The 17,500-nt window shown below is 36.5% G+C and overlaps 1 protein-coding gene across 1 annotated transcript in view; it reads right to left on the bottom strand.

Annotated features, from left to right (window-relative positions):
- Positions 1-17,500, bottom strand: part of LOC144969368 (putative ATP-dependent DNA helicase HFM1) — an 81,444-nt gene that overhangs the window by 29,531 nt on the left and 34,413 nt on the right. Inside the window, exons 20-23 of the mRNA XM_078908477.1 lie at positions 11,891-11,974; positions 9,176-9,270; positions 3,455-3,561; positions 2,922-2,969 (exon numbers count right to left, since the gene is read on the bottom strand). Coding sequence (XP_078764603.1) covers positions 2,922-2,969; positions 3,455-3,561; positions 9,176-9,270; positions 11,891-11,974 — 334 coding nt within the window. The remainder of the gene's footprint in view (positions 1-2,921; positions 2,970-3,454; positions 3,562-9,175; positions 9,271-11,890; positions 11,975-17,500) is intronic.

The raw sequence follows: 17,500 nt of genomic DNA, 5'->3' as shown, positions 1-17,500 counted from the left end.
CAGTAAAACGTGTTTTATAAGCACAAAGGGTACACATTTATTTGAGATTAGAATTAGATACAAGAGCAATCTTTACTTGTGTCTTGATTGAAATAAATTTCAAGTCTCACACTGAACCAGCCATAAGACCTGCGCTTAAATAATTGAGAAATTAGGAAGCAGGCACCTGTAATAGATAAAGATCTGAACAAGAGTGTATGAAAGGTGCCAGACAAAACAAGAAAGAAAAATACAAGAAAAAAACCATCCCAAAAATCAGTCTTCCTCCACTGGGGATCGAACCTCAGACTTCCTGATTACCGGCCTGATGTGCTACCATTACATGTTTTAAAAAAGGATATTCCATTGTTCACAAAATGACAGTTACTGAGAAATCTATAAATATATAATAGGAAGGTGATTTGTAATGACAAAATTCATCTCTCACAAGAAAATAAATGCATCTGATTGTTTTCCTCACTACAAAAGACATACAGGACCCAGACAAAACCAAATGGTTGCAATCCAGAACAAGAACACAAAGCCATATGGATAGAACAAATGATATTGAGGTATGGAAAAGATGTTAAGATGATATAGAATCAAAAGACAATGTTCCCCCACTCTGAGCAGACCTCCATTAAACCACTATTCCCATTGCAATGGATCTCCATGTTGATATTGTGCGAGCGCTAATGGGTCTTCCTTGCAAACATAGGAAGGCTACAAAGCTTTGAAGACTTGACTACGGTTTTCATCAAATAAAACATTATTCTCCTCTCCTTTGCCTTATCTTGAACTCGCTTCCAACTATTACACTATTACTTCTTATAACTAAATAATAATAATAATAATAATAATAATAATAATAATAATAATAATAATAATAATAATAATAATAATAATAATAATAATAATAATAATAATAATAATAATAATAATAATAATGAAATTTATTAACAATGCGCCCAATCCTCCACACAATGAAGCTCTAGGCGCAAAACAACATCAATCCATTCAGATCACTCTCTCTCTCTCTCTCTCTCTCTCTCTCTCTCTCTCTCTCTCTCACACACACACACACAAACACTCTCTCTCTCTCTTCTCCATCTCTATCTCTCTATGTATGTATGTATGTATGTATGTATGTATGTATGTATGTATGTATGTATGTATGTATGTATGTATGTATGTATGTATGTATGTATGTATGTATGTATGTATGTTCAAGATGGCGGACAGGTCAGTCGGGTCTCTCGCAGTCTCTAGATCTACCGTCTCTTGTATCCATCATCCGTGGTAGCTGTCCTCGTAAACACAGACAATGTCTAGAAGGAGTATAGGACTTGTGACAAGGGTCAGATTTCTTGCCAAAGAGTGTATCAGAAGTGGTAAAATTTGACTAGACTTCGGACAGAATGGTTACAATGTTGTAAAACGTGTTGTGAATGGCGGAAATAGTATTGTGATTTGTTTGACATTTCTAATTGGCTCCAGTATCAGCATGAACCGACCAGTAATTCTTCTTGGAATAAGTTTATACAACAAGAAGGTATGTTCAGACATACTATATCTACACAACCCATTAAAATTAAACCAACTTTTTGTCACTCCAACCCATCGAAATGGATAAAATTATTTTCAACACTACACAGTGTTTTCATCAAAAACAACACATTCCAAATCCAAAGACCCGATAATGGACAGCCGTTTAGCATTGAATTTCTCCGCTACTGCAAACGAATCTTAACAAAATTCCCAGATGGACCGATGAAAAAAATTATAAAAGACCCGATCAACAATTATGAAGCTCTATTAAAATACATCGAAATAAAAATAATAGATATAAAGTCCTCCATTATGCCCTCCCTTATCCAAAACAACACACCAAGAGCATAGGAGGAAAAAGAGGTGACATGACAAGAACTCACAGCAATATTCGTAAACCACCAACGAAAAGCTATTGATATTATTAGAAACGGATGTAAACAAACACACTCAAGAGGTGAGATAGATATCAACACAGTAGAGACTGCCTATAAAGAAAAATGTCAACGAAACAATATAAACATTAGTGACACACCCTGGTCCGATGATGTCACTATCCCCCCTCCCGCTTGGACATCATCAACAAGTGAGTTTACAATCGACGAACTCACAAGCTGTGTTAAAAAATTACCTAATGAAAAGTCACCCGGGCAGACGGTGTCACCTATAAATATATAAAACAAAATATAAACAAACTGGCACCAATTTTTACGGCCATCTTTAACACCTGTTTAAAATATCAAAAAGCCCCCCCAGACTGGAAACACAGTATCATAACACTGGTACCAAAAAAGAATGGGAACAAGGACAACGCCGACGACTAGCGACCTATCGCCTTATTACATCTTCATCATCGTCATCATCATCATCATCATCATCGTCATCAACACTAATATCATTATTACCTCTGGGACATTCTGTGGCAGAGTCTGAAACTTCACTGTTCAAATTAATACTCCAGCTCTATACATTGTACATTATTTTAGGAAATGGTATTATGTCAATGAATATGTTACCCTTGTTACATTATCATGTATATTTCCTGAAATAAACAATTTTGATATGTATGTAATGTATGTATGTATGTATGTATGTATGTATGTATGTATGTATGTATGTATGTATGTAGTATGTATGTATGTAGTAGTATGTATGTATGTAGTATGTATGTATGTATATAGTATGTATGTATGTATGTGTGGTGGGTGGTGGGTAGTAGTAGGTAGGTGGTATGTATGTATGTATGTGTGTGTGTGTATATATATATATATATATATATATATATATATATATATATATATATATATATATATATATATATATTATATCCCTTCCTAAAGCATGAATGCAAGGAAGCAATTGTGATTTTTATTTTTCTATTTTTTTACACTTACCAGTTGACTTTCATTTGTTTATTTTTTATTTTCCCTGGCAAAGGAAATCTGGTGAAAAATTATTAACAGAATGAAATATTTAAATTGTTAGATAAAGGATTAAAGTCAATATTAATAGGTACATTTGAAATTAAATTGGCCAATTATAATTTTCATACATTAAAAGAATATAATAAAAATCTTACGGGTATAGAATTTCAATAACAAAATTGCACAAATAACAAGGCAAAAAATTGAATACAAACATGAAAAACTCCTCTCTATAATGTGTATTGATTAATTTGATTTCGGGTAGATTGCTAAGAATGTAATTTCACTAAGCAACCAGAGCAGCCTTCTAAATTTATGAGCAGTTTTCTAAACAATCTGATATACTTGCAGGATGTCGACAGAAAGTAATTGAGTGACAATTGTTAAAGGTATTTATTTAGAGTTATGTACAGGGAGTAAGAAGTGTTGAGCATCAGTATGTTAATAAATATGGAAATACCATATAAAGATAATAATAATCAAAACATTAAATCTTATCTTACCTTATTGATTCTTTTGACTTATCTCTGTTTAGCGAGTTCAGTATCCTCTTTTCGTTTGTTCTAAGCTGAATGTCATCAAACTCTGCACATGCTGCGACTACATCAATCTAAGTATGATATCAAACAACATTTATTTAACATGTTTCAATAAAAATAATTTATATGGTAAAACTTTTCGACCCCCCCCCCCAAAATTTTTTTTTTTAATTCAAGCATTCTTTAGATATATCATCTATACATGGATAAGCACAATCACTTAAGTCAAGTCCCATGTCTACAAGAATTCCAGGTGTGGTATTGTACATACCACACATGAACTTTTAAATATTTGCAAAGGATAACCTTGAAATTCGCTCACTGTTCTTTCAAGCATCACCATCTCAAGGCAAAGCACCAATGACTGAAAAACTATCAAATAATAAACATAACCCAGTCTCTATACCATCATAATTTACAATTGTGTAGGACATAATATAATACAAAGCAATGTCATGAATCATTTCCAAAGCTACAAAATTCTTAGTTCCATCCAGCATGTCTTTAGGCAAAAAGGAGTCGTAACCTTTAACAATGAAAATTAATAATTTAAGCAAATGTTTAAATGCACAAAGGCCAAATTGACACAATACTTCTAAATTTCTCTTAAGTATTTGATAAAGTAAATTATAAAGTACATTTAATACAGCTTAAAATGTACTGAATCAAGTAAAGCATTGGACTGAGACAATTTTTTTTTTCAAATTAGACCCAAATTGTTAAAATAATCTTTTTTTAAAAAATGAAATAAGATCAGGAGCTCCTCTTTTTCTCACTGACATTCACAACATTGATATACTTATATCAAATACAGGATCAAAGCTAAGATTATTTGCAGATTATGGTTTATTGTATTTATTAATCTAATACAGCAAGAAAAACAAACATCAAAGTCCTCGACCTAATGGGCCAAAAACAAAAAGCTGTCATATTTTGGACATATGCGAAGACATGATAGTCTCGAAAAAAGGATAATGGAGGGCAGAATTGAAGGAAAGAGAGGCAGAGGAAGACAAAGGAAATCCTGGACAGATGGCATCAAGGAAGCTACAGGACGGCACATGGCAGACTGTAACGAGGCTGCAATGGACCGTGAAGGATGGAAGGCCATGACATCCGACCTCTGGAAAGAGATGGAACCCGGGTAAGGTAAGGTAATCTAATACTAATATGTGTATTATCACGTGACCCTGCTTAAAGGATATATTTTACAGAACAGTGAAAATTTCTTATAAGATTTGAAATAGTTATCAATACCTTAAAAGATGTTTGTTGCCATGAAATAATGCTTTTAGATTTAAGAATATTTTCGTTGACAGAGGTTTTTGTATATAAATACAAATAGGCACAAACCAAAAGCATTACCAGGATACAAACAAAAACGTTATTTAAAGTCCGAGTGCACATCATGGTATTCGTCATTTGTCAATTATTGTGCATTTGATTAATCTCTAATCCAGATTGTTATCGAGGCATTTTTTATAACAACAACAACAACAACAATAATAATAATAATAATAATAATAATAATAATAATAATAATAATAATAATAATAATAATAATAATAATAATAATAATAATAATAATAATAAGGGGGCAAAGTGGCCGAGTGGTTAAGGCATTGCACTGTGACCCGGAAGGTCCCGGGTTCGAGCCCCGCTTCAGGCACTTTTGTTTTTTTCCTTAGGCAAGATTATTAACCCCCAATTTGCTCACTTTGGACAATATGGGTGATTCCTGTTGACATCAGACATCATGTTTGATTAATTATCTATATTCCTTCGTGGAATGCCTAGGCAACGATATTTTATGATGACATGGCGAAAGGGCATAATTTCATAACATAATAATAATAATAACAGTATGCATATCATAGAGATATATAAATCAACCTGAACAAAAAGCACTAAAATCTTCAATAAGAGTCAGATTTCTTCAGTCATTATGCCATCCCCACCTACCCAAAAACCCATGAACACAATACCACTCCATTTCCATCAAACAGCAAGCAGCTATGTGGTCTAGTACATAGTCCAACACTCACCTTTGGATCAGACGGCCCTAGCTTCGAGTCCTGCTCTGGGTGGCGCATAGCTGAGTACTTGGAAAAGGCTATTTACTCACATTCCCTCACTCTTATCAGGTGTAAGATGACTACCTGGTTGTTGACAATGTTCTCTATGTCAAAATAAAAATTGTAATATCACCCAACCGGTGCCATGATTTGTCCATGTTAAGTAAGTGTTGATGTTGGCTAGGGACCCTTCGTAAAGCGCTTTGAGCATGTTTAGTGTATATTACTTACTTAATCCTCTTCGGGCCTTGAGGCACATAGGGCATCCACCAGACATCTCCATTTTTTGCGATCGGCTGCTTTTGCGGTGGCTGTATTCCAGGACAGGCCTGCTTCCTTTAATTCTTTCTCCATCGTCCTTCGCCAGGTTTCTTTGGGTCTTCCCCGCTTTCTCTTCCCATCTGCTGTCCAGTACAAGGCTGTCTTGGGAAGTGACCCTTTTTCCATTCTGGCCACATGACCCAGCCAACGCCATCTTCTTCTTTTTATTTGGCTATCAATGCTAGTGAAGTCAGCTTTCTTTAATAGATCCACTGTTCTTATTTTTGTAGGCCAAAATAAATTAAAAATTCTTTTTAAACACTTGTTCTGAAAGGCTTCTAGTTTCTGTATTAAGGAGGATGTCATTTTCCAGCTTTCACTTCCATAAAGCAGTACACTTAAAACATTGCTCTTGTATATTTTCAGCTTTGTCTTTCTCATTATTTGCTTTGATTTCCAAAAGTTTTTCAGCATGCCGAAAGCCTGGTTTGCCTTTTGAATTCTGTGCTTGATATCGTGTTCTGCATTTCCGTCGTCTGTTATTTTGGATCCGAGGTAGGAGAACTCTGTTACCTCTTCAATTATATGTTCATCTATCCTAATTTCACTGTCATGTTTTGGATTCACCCTAATGTACACAGTCTTATCGAAATTTATTTTCAGTCCAATTTTCGAGGCGTTCTTGTGTAGTACGTTTAGTTTCTCTGAGGCGTCTCTGTGTGTACTGGAAACTAACGCGATATCATCTGCGTAGTCTATATCTTCCAGAAAAGATGTCAGTGTCCAGCGAATGCCTCTCTTCTTACCATCAATTGTATTTTTCATGAGCCAGTCTAGAGCCAGGATAAACAGAAGCGGGGAGAGTATGCAGCCTTGTTTTACACCAGTTGTTACATTAAAGCTGTCTGTTAAATTGTTACCACAGATCACTTGGCATTGGTAGTTGCTGTACATTGCTTTGATTAGGTTGACTATCTTCATCGGTATACCATAATGGCGGAGTATTTTCCACAGGGACTCTCTGTGTAAGCTGTCAAAGGCTTTTTCAAAATCGACAAAAATGGTGTAGAGGGGGCTGTTCCATTCAATGCTTTGCTCCAGGATTTGTCTCAGGGTAAATATGTGGTCACTACATGACTTCCCTTTTCTGAACCCTGCCTGCTCTTTTCTAAGAATGTTTTCAATGTGAGGTGAGATTCTTTTCAGAAGGATTCTATTAAAAATTTTGCTCGTTACGGACAGGAGTGTGATTCCACGCCAGTTAGCACAATTTCCTAGGTCTCCTTTCTTGGCTATTTTATGGATGATGCCTTTCTGCCAATCCTCTGGTATTTCTTCCTTTTCCCAAATGTTGGTGAACAGTTTACTGAGAATTTTGGACATTTCTTGCGAGTTCGCTTTAAGCATTTCCGCAGTGATTTTGTCAATACCTGGGGCCTTGCCATTTTTTTGTTGTTGTATTGCCTCGTGCACCTCATGCTCAGTGATTGGACCAAGATTAACCTCTACGTCCCTTTCTGCTTCTGGGATATCTGTGTAAGAAGATGGGTCTGGTCTGTTCAGAAGGTTTGCGAAATATTCTCTCCATCTTTCAATTTTCTCCTTTTCGTCTGTGATGACACTACCATCTTGGGATTTTAATGGTTTCTCTTGACCATAACTTCTGTTTCCCAAGAGCTTTTTTGTGATTTTGTATAGTGTTTGTGTGTCGTGTCTTACAGCTGCATTTTCTGCTTCAGTTGCTAAATTTTCTGCAAAATCTCTTTTGTCTTTCCTTGTGGATTTTTTCACTTCTTTATCCTTCAATGAGTATTCACTGGATAGCCTTTCTTTCAGTCGGGGGATTTAGCGTTCAGGAGATTTAGTTTGATTGATTTTCTTTGGTTAATGAGCTCCCATGACCTTGCTGATATCCAATTCTCTGTATTGGATTTATTGTGTCCTAAGTGTTCAGTGGCACTTTCCTGCATGACGTGGTTAAAATCTTGGATTGTCATGTTTGTAATATCTTGTATTGCACTGAATTTGTTTCTGACTGAGATATTGAAATTGTTTTGGATATCTGGGATTTTCAATTTATCTGTGTTGAAACGTTTCTCCTTCTGTTTTGCTATTTTTGTTTTCATCAATTTAGTAGAGATTTTGGCTGTGACAAGATGGTGGTCACTTCCAATGTCTGCCAATCGTCTGACTCTGACATCGTTTAGGCTGCTCTTCCATTTTCTGTTTATAATTATATGGTCTATCTGACTTTCTGTTTTCCCATCTGGTGATTTCCATGTCAATTTGTGGATGTTTTTGTGTGGGAAGAAAGTTCCACCAATAATGAAGTTGTGTTCTTCACAAAATTCTGCCAGTCTGCTTCCATTGTTGTTCATTAACCCTATGCCCTCCTTTCCAACGGACTGATTTGTTTGTGTATTGCCAACTCTAGCATTAAGGTCTCCGATGATCATGAGCATATCATGTCTTGGAATGTTTTCAACGGCCATTCTTAGAATATCGTAAAATTCTTCTTTGTTTTCTTCATCTGAATCCTCTGTAGGTGCGTAGCATGTGAGGATTGATAGCTTGGTGTATTTTGAGTTGTGTCTTGTGTATAAAAGTCTTTCACTTATCGGTTTCCATTCCAATAGTGACTTGTTGTTTTGCCTGGCTATCAAGAGGGCAACACCTTCTCTGTGTTGGTCATCCTTTCGTCCTGACCAAATGATCAGGTCGCCATTTGAGAGTTGGCGCTTCCCAGCTCCTGTCCATCTTGCCTCTGATATGCCTAGCAAATCGATCTTGTAGTTCAACATCTCGCGCTGGGCTTGTGCCAGTTTTCCTGTTTGATATAGGGTCCTAACATTCCAGCACGAGACATTGAGCTTGCGTTTTGGTGACAACAGATCTGCAATCTGGTCGGGGGCGTCCTTTCGGCTTTGACCTCCTACCGTCATGAAGCCAGTATTCTGGTCCGCTTCTCTGCTGCCGCCGGTTGTGGATTTATGTCTGGTTTCTGTTTCTGTAACAGTTTGCTTTTTATGAGGTGGGTTGTTAACCCTACGCTCAACCCCCATTCCTGGAGGGCCGGTGGATTTCTCTTCGTCTGATCTCTCTCCTTTTTTCTCTTATTAGAGGTCCGAGGTTCGAGATACGCAAGCCCTCCCACCACGACAAGGTGATAATCCGTCGGGAGAGTTAGTGTATATTACGCTATGTAAAAGTTTTTGGGGGGAGTTTTGTGGGGGGTTTTTAATGGATAGCTTGGTCAGGTGATGGAAACATTTTTTCAAGTGACTAGCCTGTGACTATGGAATAAAAATACTAAATCTCAAATATTCTTGATTTCATTCCACAGTCTCACCATGTCTGCCACACTCTCCTGCTTGTCTCCAAGCTTGTGGAAATGTCTCATTGTTTCAAATGCTATACAATAACGAGCCATCAGCCTGCCAGTCTCTGAAATGCACAATATAATTCTTAATGAACACCCTAAGGTAATAGCAAACAACAATTGAATAAACAATGAATCACCACTATCTTCCACCATTTAGGAGTATGTATTGTTTAATAGTTTAATTTGTTTTAACTGTTGGCTGATTGAGCCTGCAATATTCCTTGCTACACGTTTCTTTATAACTAAACTTAAAGTAATATGTTAAATTCTGTAGGGTTAATGTTATTGTATTTAAAAAATTGCAATATTATCTATATGCTAATACCTGCTCTGCACCCATCATCATCATCATTATAATGGCTTATCCCTCTTGGACGTGGTCTCCGCAACTGCCAACTGAAACAAGCTTCTGTCCTGCGCCATCCTTCCACATTCAGTCACTGGCTTATTCATCCATTCGCTGATGTCTTGTGACCATCTTCTTCTTGGTCTCCCTCTCCCTCTTTTACCCTCCACAATGCCTTCTAGAAAATTTTATTCAAAGGTGTCATGTCTCTTGATATGTCCGAAAAAGGCAAGTTTTAGTTTCTGCATCATCTTGATGAGATATGGGCCCCCAATGCCCAGGAACTCTTTCTGTTAGTTTCCTTTGCTGTCCAGGGAATGCTGAGAATTTTCCGGTTGCATTTCATTTCAAATGCATTAATTTTATTCTCATCGTTTTTTGCTTTTTTTTGTGATTGTCCATGATTTACATCCATATAATACTGTTGAAAATATGCATGTTCTTAATATTTTCATTTTCAGTTGGGTGCTTTCACTTTTCAATAATGTCATCATCTTTGTCAATTTTGTTTGGGCAAGTGCTACCCTCCTTTGGATATCAGGGGTCGATTTTCCATTTACCTCTATTCTTGCCCCAAGACATACAAAAATTGTTTACATTCTCCAGTTTTTCTTCATTAACAACAATTTGATCTTGTGTCATAGTTCTGTCCTTGCCATTGTACATTTCACTACAATACTCTGCCCATCTCACAGCAATTTTTTCAGGTTCAATCAGGGTTTCACCATTTTTACCTTTAATTGTTGATAGGCATGGGGAGATCCTTTTTGTCATCCTACTGATTTTCTGATACATTGTTCTTGTGTGGTTGGATCTCTTTTTGTCTTTTCTGTTTTGTCTCTCTTTAACAGTTTTTTGACATGTGATTTGGCATCTTTGTACTCTTTTAAAACAAGACCAAATTTTTGCTTGCTTAAATAGCTTTTTTCATTAAGGAGTCCCAGGTTTCAGTTGGGAATCATATTAATATATATCTGGTGCAAGAAAAAAAACCTGAAAAAAGTATGATGCTGTTTCAATACAAAGTAGAAATCAGAAACATTTGAAATTTTACAAGCAACTTGACTAAAACCTCGAGTTAATACTCGCCACGGTTAATCAAAATTTCTTTACTGGTTTAGACACAATGCCGGTTATATCAAAGTCATTCAGAAATCAGGATATCAAAAGTTTCCAAACTTGGTCTTGTTTTTAGCTTTTGCTAGAAACTACATAATGATCTTGTCTATGGTCAAACAAAATCAGACATTTCATTAAATAGATTTTCCTATGAAAGCAATGGATATATCAACAACAAAATTATGGTATCTGCCGGAGTTAGTTGGCAGGGAAAGACATGATTACATTTCATTGACACTTCAACCACAAAAGTGAATATGCAAAATTATGTAATTGTTAGAAGACAACTTATTCCAGATTTTGTTCCTTTTTATCCTGATCGGCCATTTCTTTGTCAACAAGATGGGGCAACTTCCCACATTAGTAACACTAGACAGTCTAACTTTTAAGAGAAAATGACATTCAATTTATTTCTAAAGATGAATTAACCTCTAATGAGCCCTGACCTGAATCCCAATAGACTACAACAGGGATGCCCTTTGCTAAAATAAAAAAAGCCTGAAAATTTTTCTTGTAAAGACAATAAAACAGTCCAAGCTGGTATTGGGAATGATGCTTAATTGGGACAACCGCTTTATTGGGACGGTTCCTTGAAAACAAATTTTTTTCTAAACAAAAAGTCATACCCTTTCCAATTCCCAGCCGCTTAATTGGGATGGCCCACCTCTTAATGGGGAAGAAATTTGACAATGACCATCCCCATAAAAGAGCTAGAAAATCAACTGGATCATGAAAAAAAGGCTACCAAAAAGTAAAATGGAGGATCAACATATTACATGAAAATTTGAGAATTATGTCCCAAATCTTTGATACGGCAAAAATGCAGTATGATTATTCAAACAATCGGGGAATTCAAATTGATTAAAAATATTTTCAATAAATGGGTTTACTGTGGTAAAATTGATATTATGTTGGCTACAGGCTTCCAAACTTTTTCAGCTTTCTTCTCGCACCCGATATATATAAAGTACAAGTACAAATATAAAATATGTTTTAATATTGTACACCAGTATCGCTCTGCTAAATCCTTGATGTACATATCTTTGATGTCAACATATTTTTGAAACTCATGTAAACTAAATATAATGCATCAAATATCTTTAGATTACAGCTGTTTTGTAAATTATTATAGATAAACATCAGAGGATAGCTCTTTGGTAAGTTTTCAAAAGATATCGTAAAATAATTTTATATCAATTGCATATATTATTACTAACCTCGAGGGACAATTGCATAGGATTCGTCCTCAACATTTACTAGTCCCAAGCCTGTCAACAAGTTCAAATCTTTTAGACAGAGATCTGGAAGTAAAGAGTATCAATAGATATTTCACTTTCAATGTCACTCAAAAGGCAAATCTTTATACCAGTTTTATACAATATATAATATATATATATATATATATATATATATATATATATATATATATATATATATATATATATATATATATATATATATATATATATATATATATATATATATATATATATATATAATCGTGAGAAATTGATATCCATGGATTATATATAGTGCTCAACAACATAACGTGATTCAACCCCCCTTTCAACAAAAATGTCACAACTAATATCGGATAAACATTTCTTAAACTAATAGACTCCTGTTTTCCAAATGACCCCAGGCTACACAAAATACTGCATAGAAACAACATAAAGGTCAGCTACTCCTGCATGAACAACATCTGACATAATTAAAGCACATAACTGATGCATCCTAAATGTCCACAACCAACAAAACACCACACCAAAAAAGCAGTGCAACTGCAGAAAAAAAGTCTCATGTCCTATTCGGGGCAAATGCCTCGAATTGAGCATAATATACAACGCAACAGTCACACACACCAACAAAAGCAAGCAGGAAAATTACATTGGACTGACAGAGGGTCCTTTCAAAACCCAGTATAATCAACACATCTCGTTCTTCAAACAAGACAAAAATAATTCATCCACAGTTCTAAGCAAACATGTCTGGAAATTAAGAGATTCCAACACCAGCCACAACATCACATGGGACATCATCTCAAAGCAAAAAAGCTACTCAGAAAAACAAACAAATGCAATCTATGTGTGGAGGAAAAATTCCACATAGTTCAGAACCCACAAAAGGCTAAACAGAGAAAAAAAAAAGAAATATTTAACATGTGCTCACACAGAAAAAAAAATTTACTGTCATCAGTCTGCTACCCACCTCAATAACCCCACACAACTATAATGCCCTAACCAACAAAAGGACAGTATCTGGGCTGACCCAGATCCAACCAGTTTTGCCGCAATCGACACATTTAGTTTTTTCATTCATAACTCTTTAATTTTATTACATAGTGGAAGGCTTCTAACATTAAATGATAGCTAATGATAAATTGCGCTTTTCTGTTAGTCGGCGATTTCATTGACGTAATATGTTGCGTAATATTTTGAGATACTGTTCTTTCTTGGTTAAAGCCAAGCAAATAACTCTACCTGTAACCAACAAAAGGACAGTATCTTATACGACCGTCTCACATACTGTTCACCCTGGTTAACCGCATCGCAAAATGCCTCGTCCGTATTCACCAAAAGAACAGTATCTCAGTTAAGAATATAGCAAAATACTAATAACTCGATCGACAAACGTTTTACGTCAGCGAGGGCGAGCACTCGCCATCACGGACGAGTGAGAGGCAAGGCTAAGTGTGGTTGACCTGGCGTGAGGGGAATGAATAAATTATCTCCGTCAAGTTTGTAGGCGTGCCTCTGATATAATATTACTACATTAGACTATTCCTCAATCTTTTAGACCCTGACTCCTTTTTCAAGATGAGTCTATTTTTATTAAGCATAATAGCTTTAATTTACGCTTATTGATGATTTTGGCTATCTTGTAAATTAGACTTTAATTGTGTATCAGGGTTTTGTCATTGTACAACGATATTGGGGTGAGTGAGTGATAGTGAATTAAACCTAAGAATAGCTGGAAAATAGGGTATTTCCCCCTTCCCCCGCCCCCAACACGTACAACACACATACCTTTTTGTTTTAAAATCAATATCTTCATTGTCATAGGAAACGAAAAGCATGAAATGGAACGAAATCTTTTGGTACATTTATACTGAATGAAATAGGCGACATCATTCTTACTAAATTTAAAAGGTGCCTAAATTATGAGCTAATAAGATTAACAAAAAAAATATTTTGTCTTTAGCTAATTTCGCCCACAGGGAGTTACAATAGTACAATTTAGATAAAACAAGGGAATTAATTAAAAGTTCTGCTACATTAAATTACGAATTTGCTTATTTTATTCATTTCTAAGTACATAGATTGTATGGTGTTATTCACGTATCAGTTTGTTATAGAAAGATGTTTATCAATGATGACGCTAAGGTTTTTTGATTTATTTGAAAATTCTGTTGTGCTATTTCCGAGAGTAATAGGTGAATTATTTGCCTTCCACACATTAAAATCTCAGTTTTACTATCATTTACTATCATTTAATTTTAACTTGTTATGGTACATTCAAGATTTAATCTCATAAAACAGCTCGAAATTCGTTGTATTAAGAATTGTAAATTACTTAGGGGTACTGAATCATAAATTTGCGTATCACCAGCATTAAAATGATAACTCAGATTGAATCTGGATATCACACGAGAAAGGGGGTGCTTATACAGAAAAAAAAAAAGGACAGGACCAAGAACGCACTCCAAAGTTTAGTAAAACTTGTTCTGACTGAATACCATTCACCACGACAGTCTGCCATCGATCCTGTAAATATGGTGTAATCCATTTAAGGGCAATTCCTTTTACGCCGAACTTATTTTCTAGTCTTCTTAACAAAATGTAATGGTCAATTGTGTCAAAGGCATCTGAAAGATCTTAAAGGCATAATAAATTGATATTGTTAGCATCCGCATTATATAACAAAAGATTTTAAGAAGCGCCGTTTCAGTACTGTGTTGCTGTTTGTAGGCTGACTGAACTGTTGTTCTTAAGATGAGATAATTGTGTCAGTACTACCTTCTCCAAAAGTTTGGACAAAAAATAGAAGGATGTGTGGAAAATGAGAGATATGAAGACGATGAAAAAGAAAAACACAAAAAAAACCCAAAAAACAACTAAACAAAAAACGCCTGGACAGACAGTCACACCGACACCCATACACACATACACACAAACGCACACACACACACACACACACACACACACACACACACACACACTAATTAGTTGAAATTAGTGCGGGGCGGTCCTTGGCAAGCTTAAGGACCACGGTCCTACGGTCCTTGGGAAATGAAGACCGCAAGGACCGGTCCTAGGACCGGTCCTTTTCGACATTGAACATTCCTGAGAGACTGTTGGAAATTCGAACCGGTTTGACCTTTTAGAGCGTGGGATCGTTCATTCTTGAACCGTTAAAGACCGCTAACGATGAAAACCGTGGCCTACAGGAGTAAAACACACGGAGTAGTCACACTCATTTCAAATTGTAACCTAATTAGAGAAGAGGGGTGATGCCTTCTTTATTTGCTCACCGTACTTCATTGTTACTTCGATAATTTAATAAAATTTGAAATTTATCCCCATTAACGGAGATAATGGCATCGCCCAAGGCGTTGATCGAGTTGTTCGTGGCGTTGATACACACACGCAACTCCTACCCCCCCTCCCCCCCCCCCCCCCCCCACACACACACACATTAGAGGGCAGCGAGCATTGAAGAGTAAGAGAGAGACGTGAAGTTATAATAAGAGGGGGTGGATGAGGTGATAAGAGGGTCGATGGTGACTTTTCGCCAGATCTAACAAACTCAGCTACCCATTCATTGCTGAGTAGACAGGGATTCAGAAAAAAATCGACTGCACCCGGGATCGATCTCTGGCCCTTTGCGTATAAAGAGAGTGCTCTATCAACTGAGCTATCGGGGTCCCCAAATATTCTATTGGACTTTTTTAAAGTTCAGACGTTATAACTGGGTTTTTTGGAAGGAAGAAACTAATGAAACTCATATTATTTGATTAGTAAAAACACCAAACGAAATTTTAATATTATTGTATTATTTTAAATGACAACACTGCGATAGAAAGGAGTGGTGACAAGAGATGGACAAAAGAAAACAAAAAATCGGATTTGCTACTTGCTAGGTTCGACACACACACACACACACACACACACACAAACACACACATCTTTTGTAGTCACATACATTTCAAACAATAACCCATTAGAGAAGAGGGGTCATGCCTTCACCATAGATCATTGTCATTGCGATCATTATGGTGTAGTAAATTTTGAAATTTACCCCGTATAATGGAATCGTCCAAGGCGTGAGCCTCCTGTTCCCCCCATCTCACACACGAAAGGGCGGTTTGCGGAGTGGAGGTTGGTGGTCGTCTGCCTGTATGGTCGTCTGTGTCGTTTAGTGTATGGCAAAGGGGGGTGGGTGCGATTAATTAAGTGGGATGGGTGGTGATTGGTGGAAGATAGGCAACCGAAGCAACGAAACGCTGGGGAAGTAGTAGGCTATGGCGCGAGACCGTAGGACCGTGGTCCTTGCAAGGACCGCCCCGCACTAGTTGAAAGGTGATAAGAAGTGAGGACCGCCGCCGGTCTTCCCCTCTGGGACGGTCTTCGGTTCACAGCTAAAAGACCGTCGGACCGCGGTCTAGACCGGTCTTCAGCGCGGCACTAGTTGAAATGAATGAAAAATAAGTATACTTAAGTTAGACGTTTGGTTGAGCATCCGACCAACAAGCAAGGGGATCAGTTTTTTATTGCCAGCTGTATAAATTTTTGTAATGGTTTTGGTTTCTGTTTTTTTTTTCTCATTTTTTATAACTTGTTTATAAAGCCCCTCTGCCCACCAATCAGCCACTAAATAGCTAGCTTGATATGTTGATCTTGTGGAAAGTAATACGTGAATATTTGCAACTTTTGTCATAGATTAGATTGATTTTGAACTCAGTGTCTGCAGCAATTTAGTCTTTAATCACGGGCGCATAATTTAGTCAAAGATATAAGAACTGCAATCCAAACAGTTGTTAAAAGCAGGAATTTCCACTTTTAACATCCAACGGAGAGGTCAAACTTAGATGTCGCTGGGTCAAACATACGCGTTGTGGTATGTCACGACTGTTGTCGGATGTGAAGGTCATTCGTTCGATTCTATAATATAGAGTATGCGGTTAGACTAAGGGAGTTAATTTTTGACATTTTACACGGTAATTATTTATTATTATTATTATTATTATTATTATTATTATTATTATTATTATTATTATTATTATTATTATTATTATATTATTATTAATTATGTGACCCTCCGCCCCGAACGGGGGGTGGGGAGGGGAAGAAAGAAAGAGAGAGAGAGAGAGAGAGAGAGAGAGAGAGAGAGAGAGAGAGAGAGAGAGAGAGAGAGAGCTTGTGCATTGTAGAGGGTGGGAGCTAAATAGAATAAAGATATAAATATGTGTGTGCGTGTGTCTGTGTGTGTGTGTGTGTTTATGTGTGTGGTTGTATGTGTGAAAGAAACACGAGGGAGACAAAGAGAGCGAGCGAGACAGGTAGATAAACAAACGGGAAAAGGAGGGAGGGGGTGGAGCAAAGAATATGTAGAGATAGTATTAGAAAGCCCTTCGTTTCAAAAGAAGTCAAAGCCAATCAATGATGGGAAACATATTGACCAATGAGATTGCAATTTTAAAAATGGGACTGGTCAAATCATGTGTTACATTGTTTCCATTTTGAGTCAGATGACAGCTTGAAGAGGAGCGGGTTGGGCTGAATTTGTAATGACTTACATGAAATCGTATAATTGAATCTTCTTGTTTG

This window comes from Berghia stephanieae, chromosome 3, assembly GCF_034508935.2.
Source record: "Berghia stephanieae isolate SIO BIC M18660-M18661 chromosome 3, UCSD_Bste_1.3, whole genome shotgun sequence".
NCBI classification, from domain to species: Eukaryota; Metazoa; Mollusca; class Gastropoda; order Nudibranchia; family Aeolidiidae; genus Berghia; species Berghia stephanieae.
The sequence above is the reverse complement of the archived record's forward strand: the minus strand, read 5'-3'. Positions and strand labels throughout refer to the sequence as shown.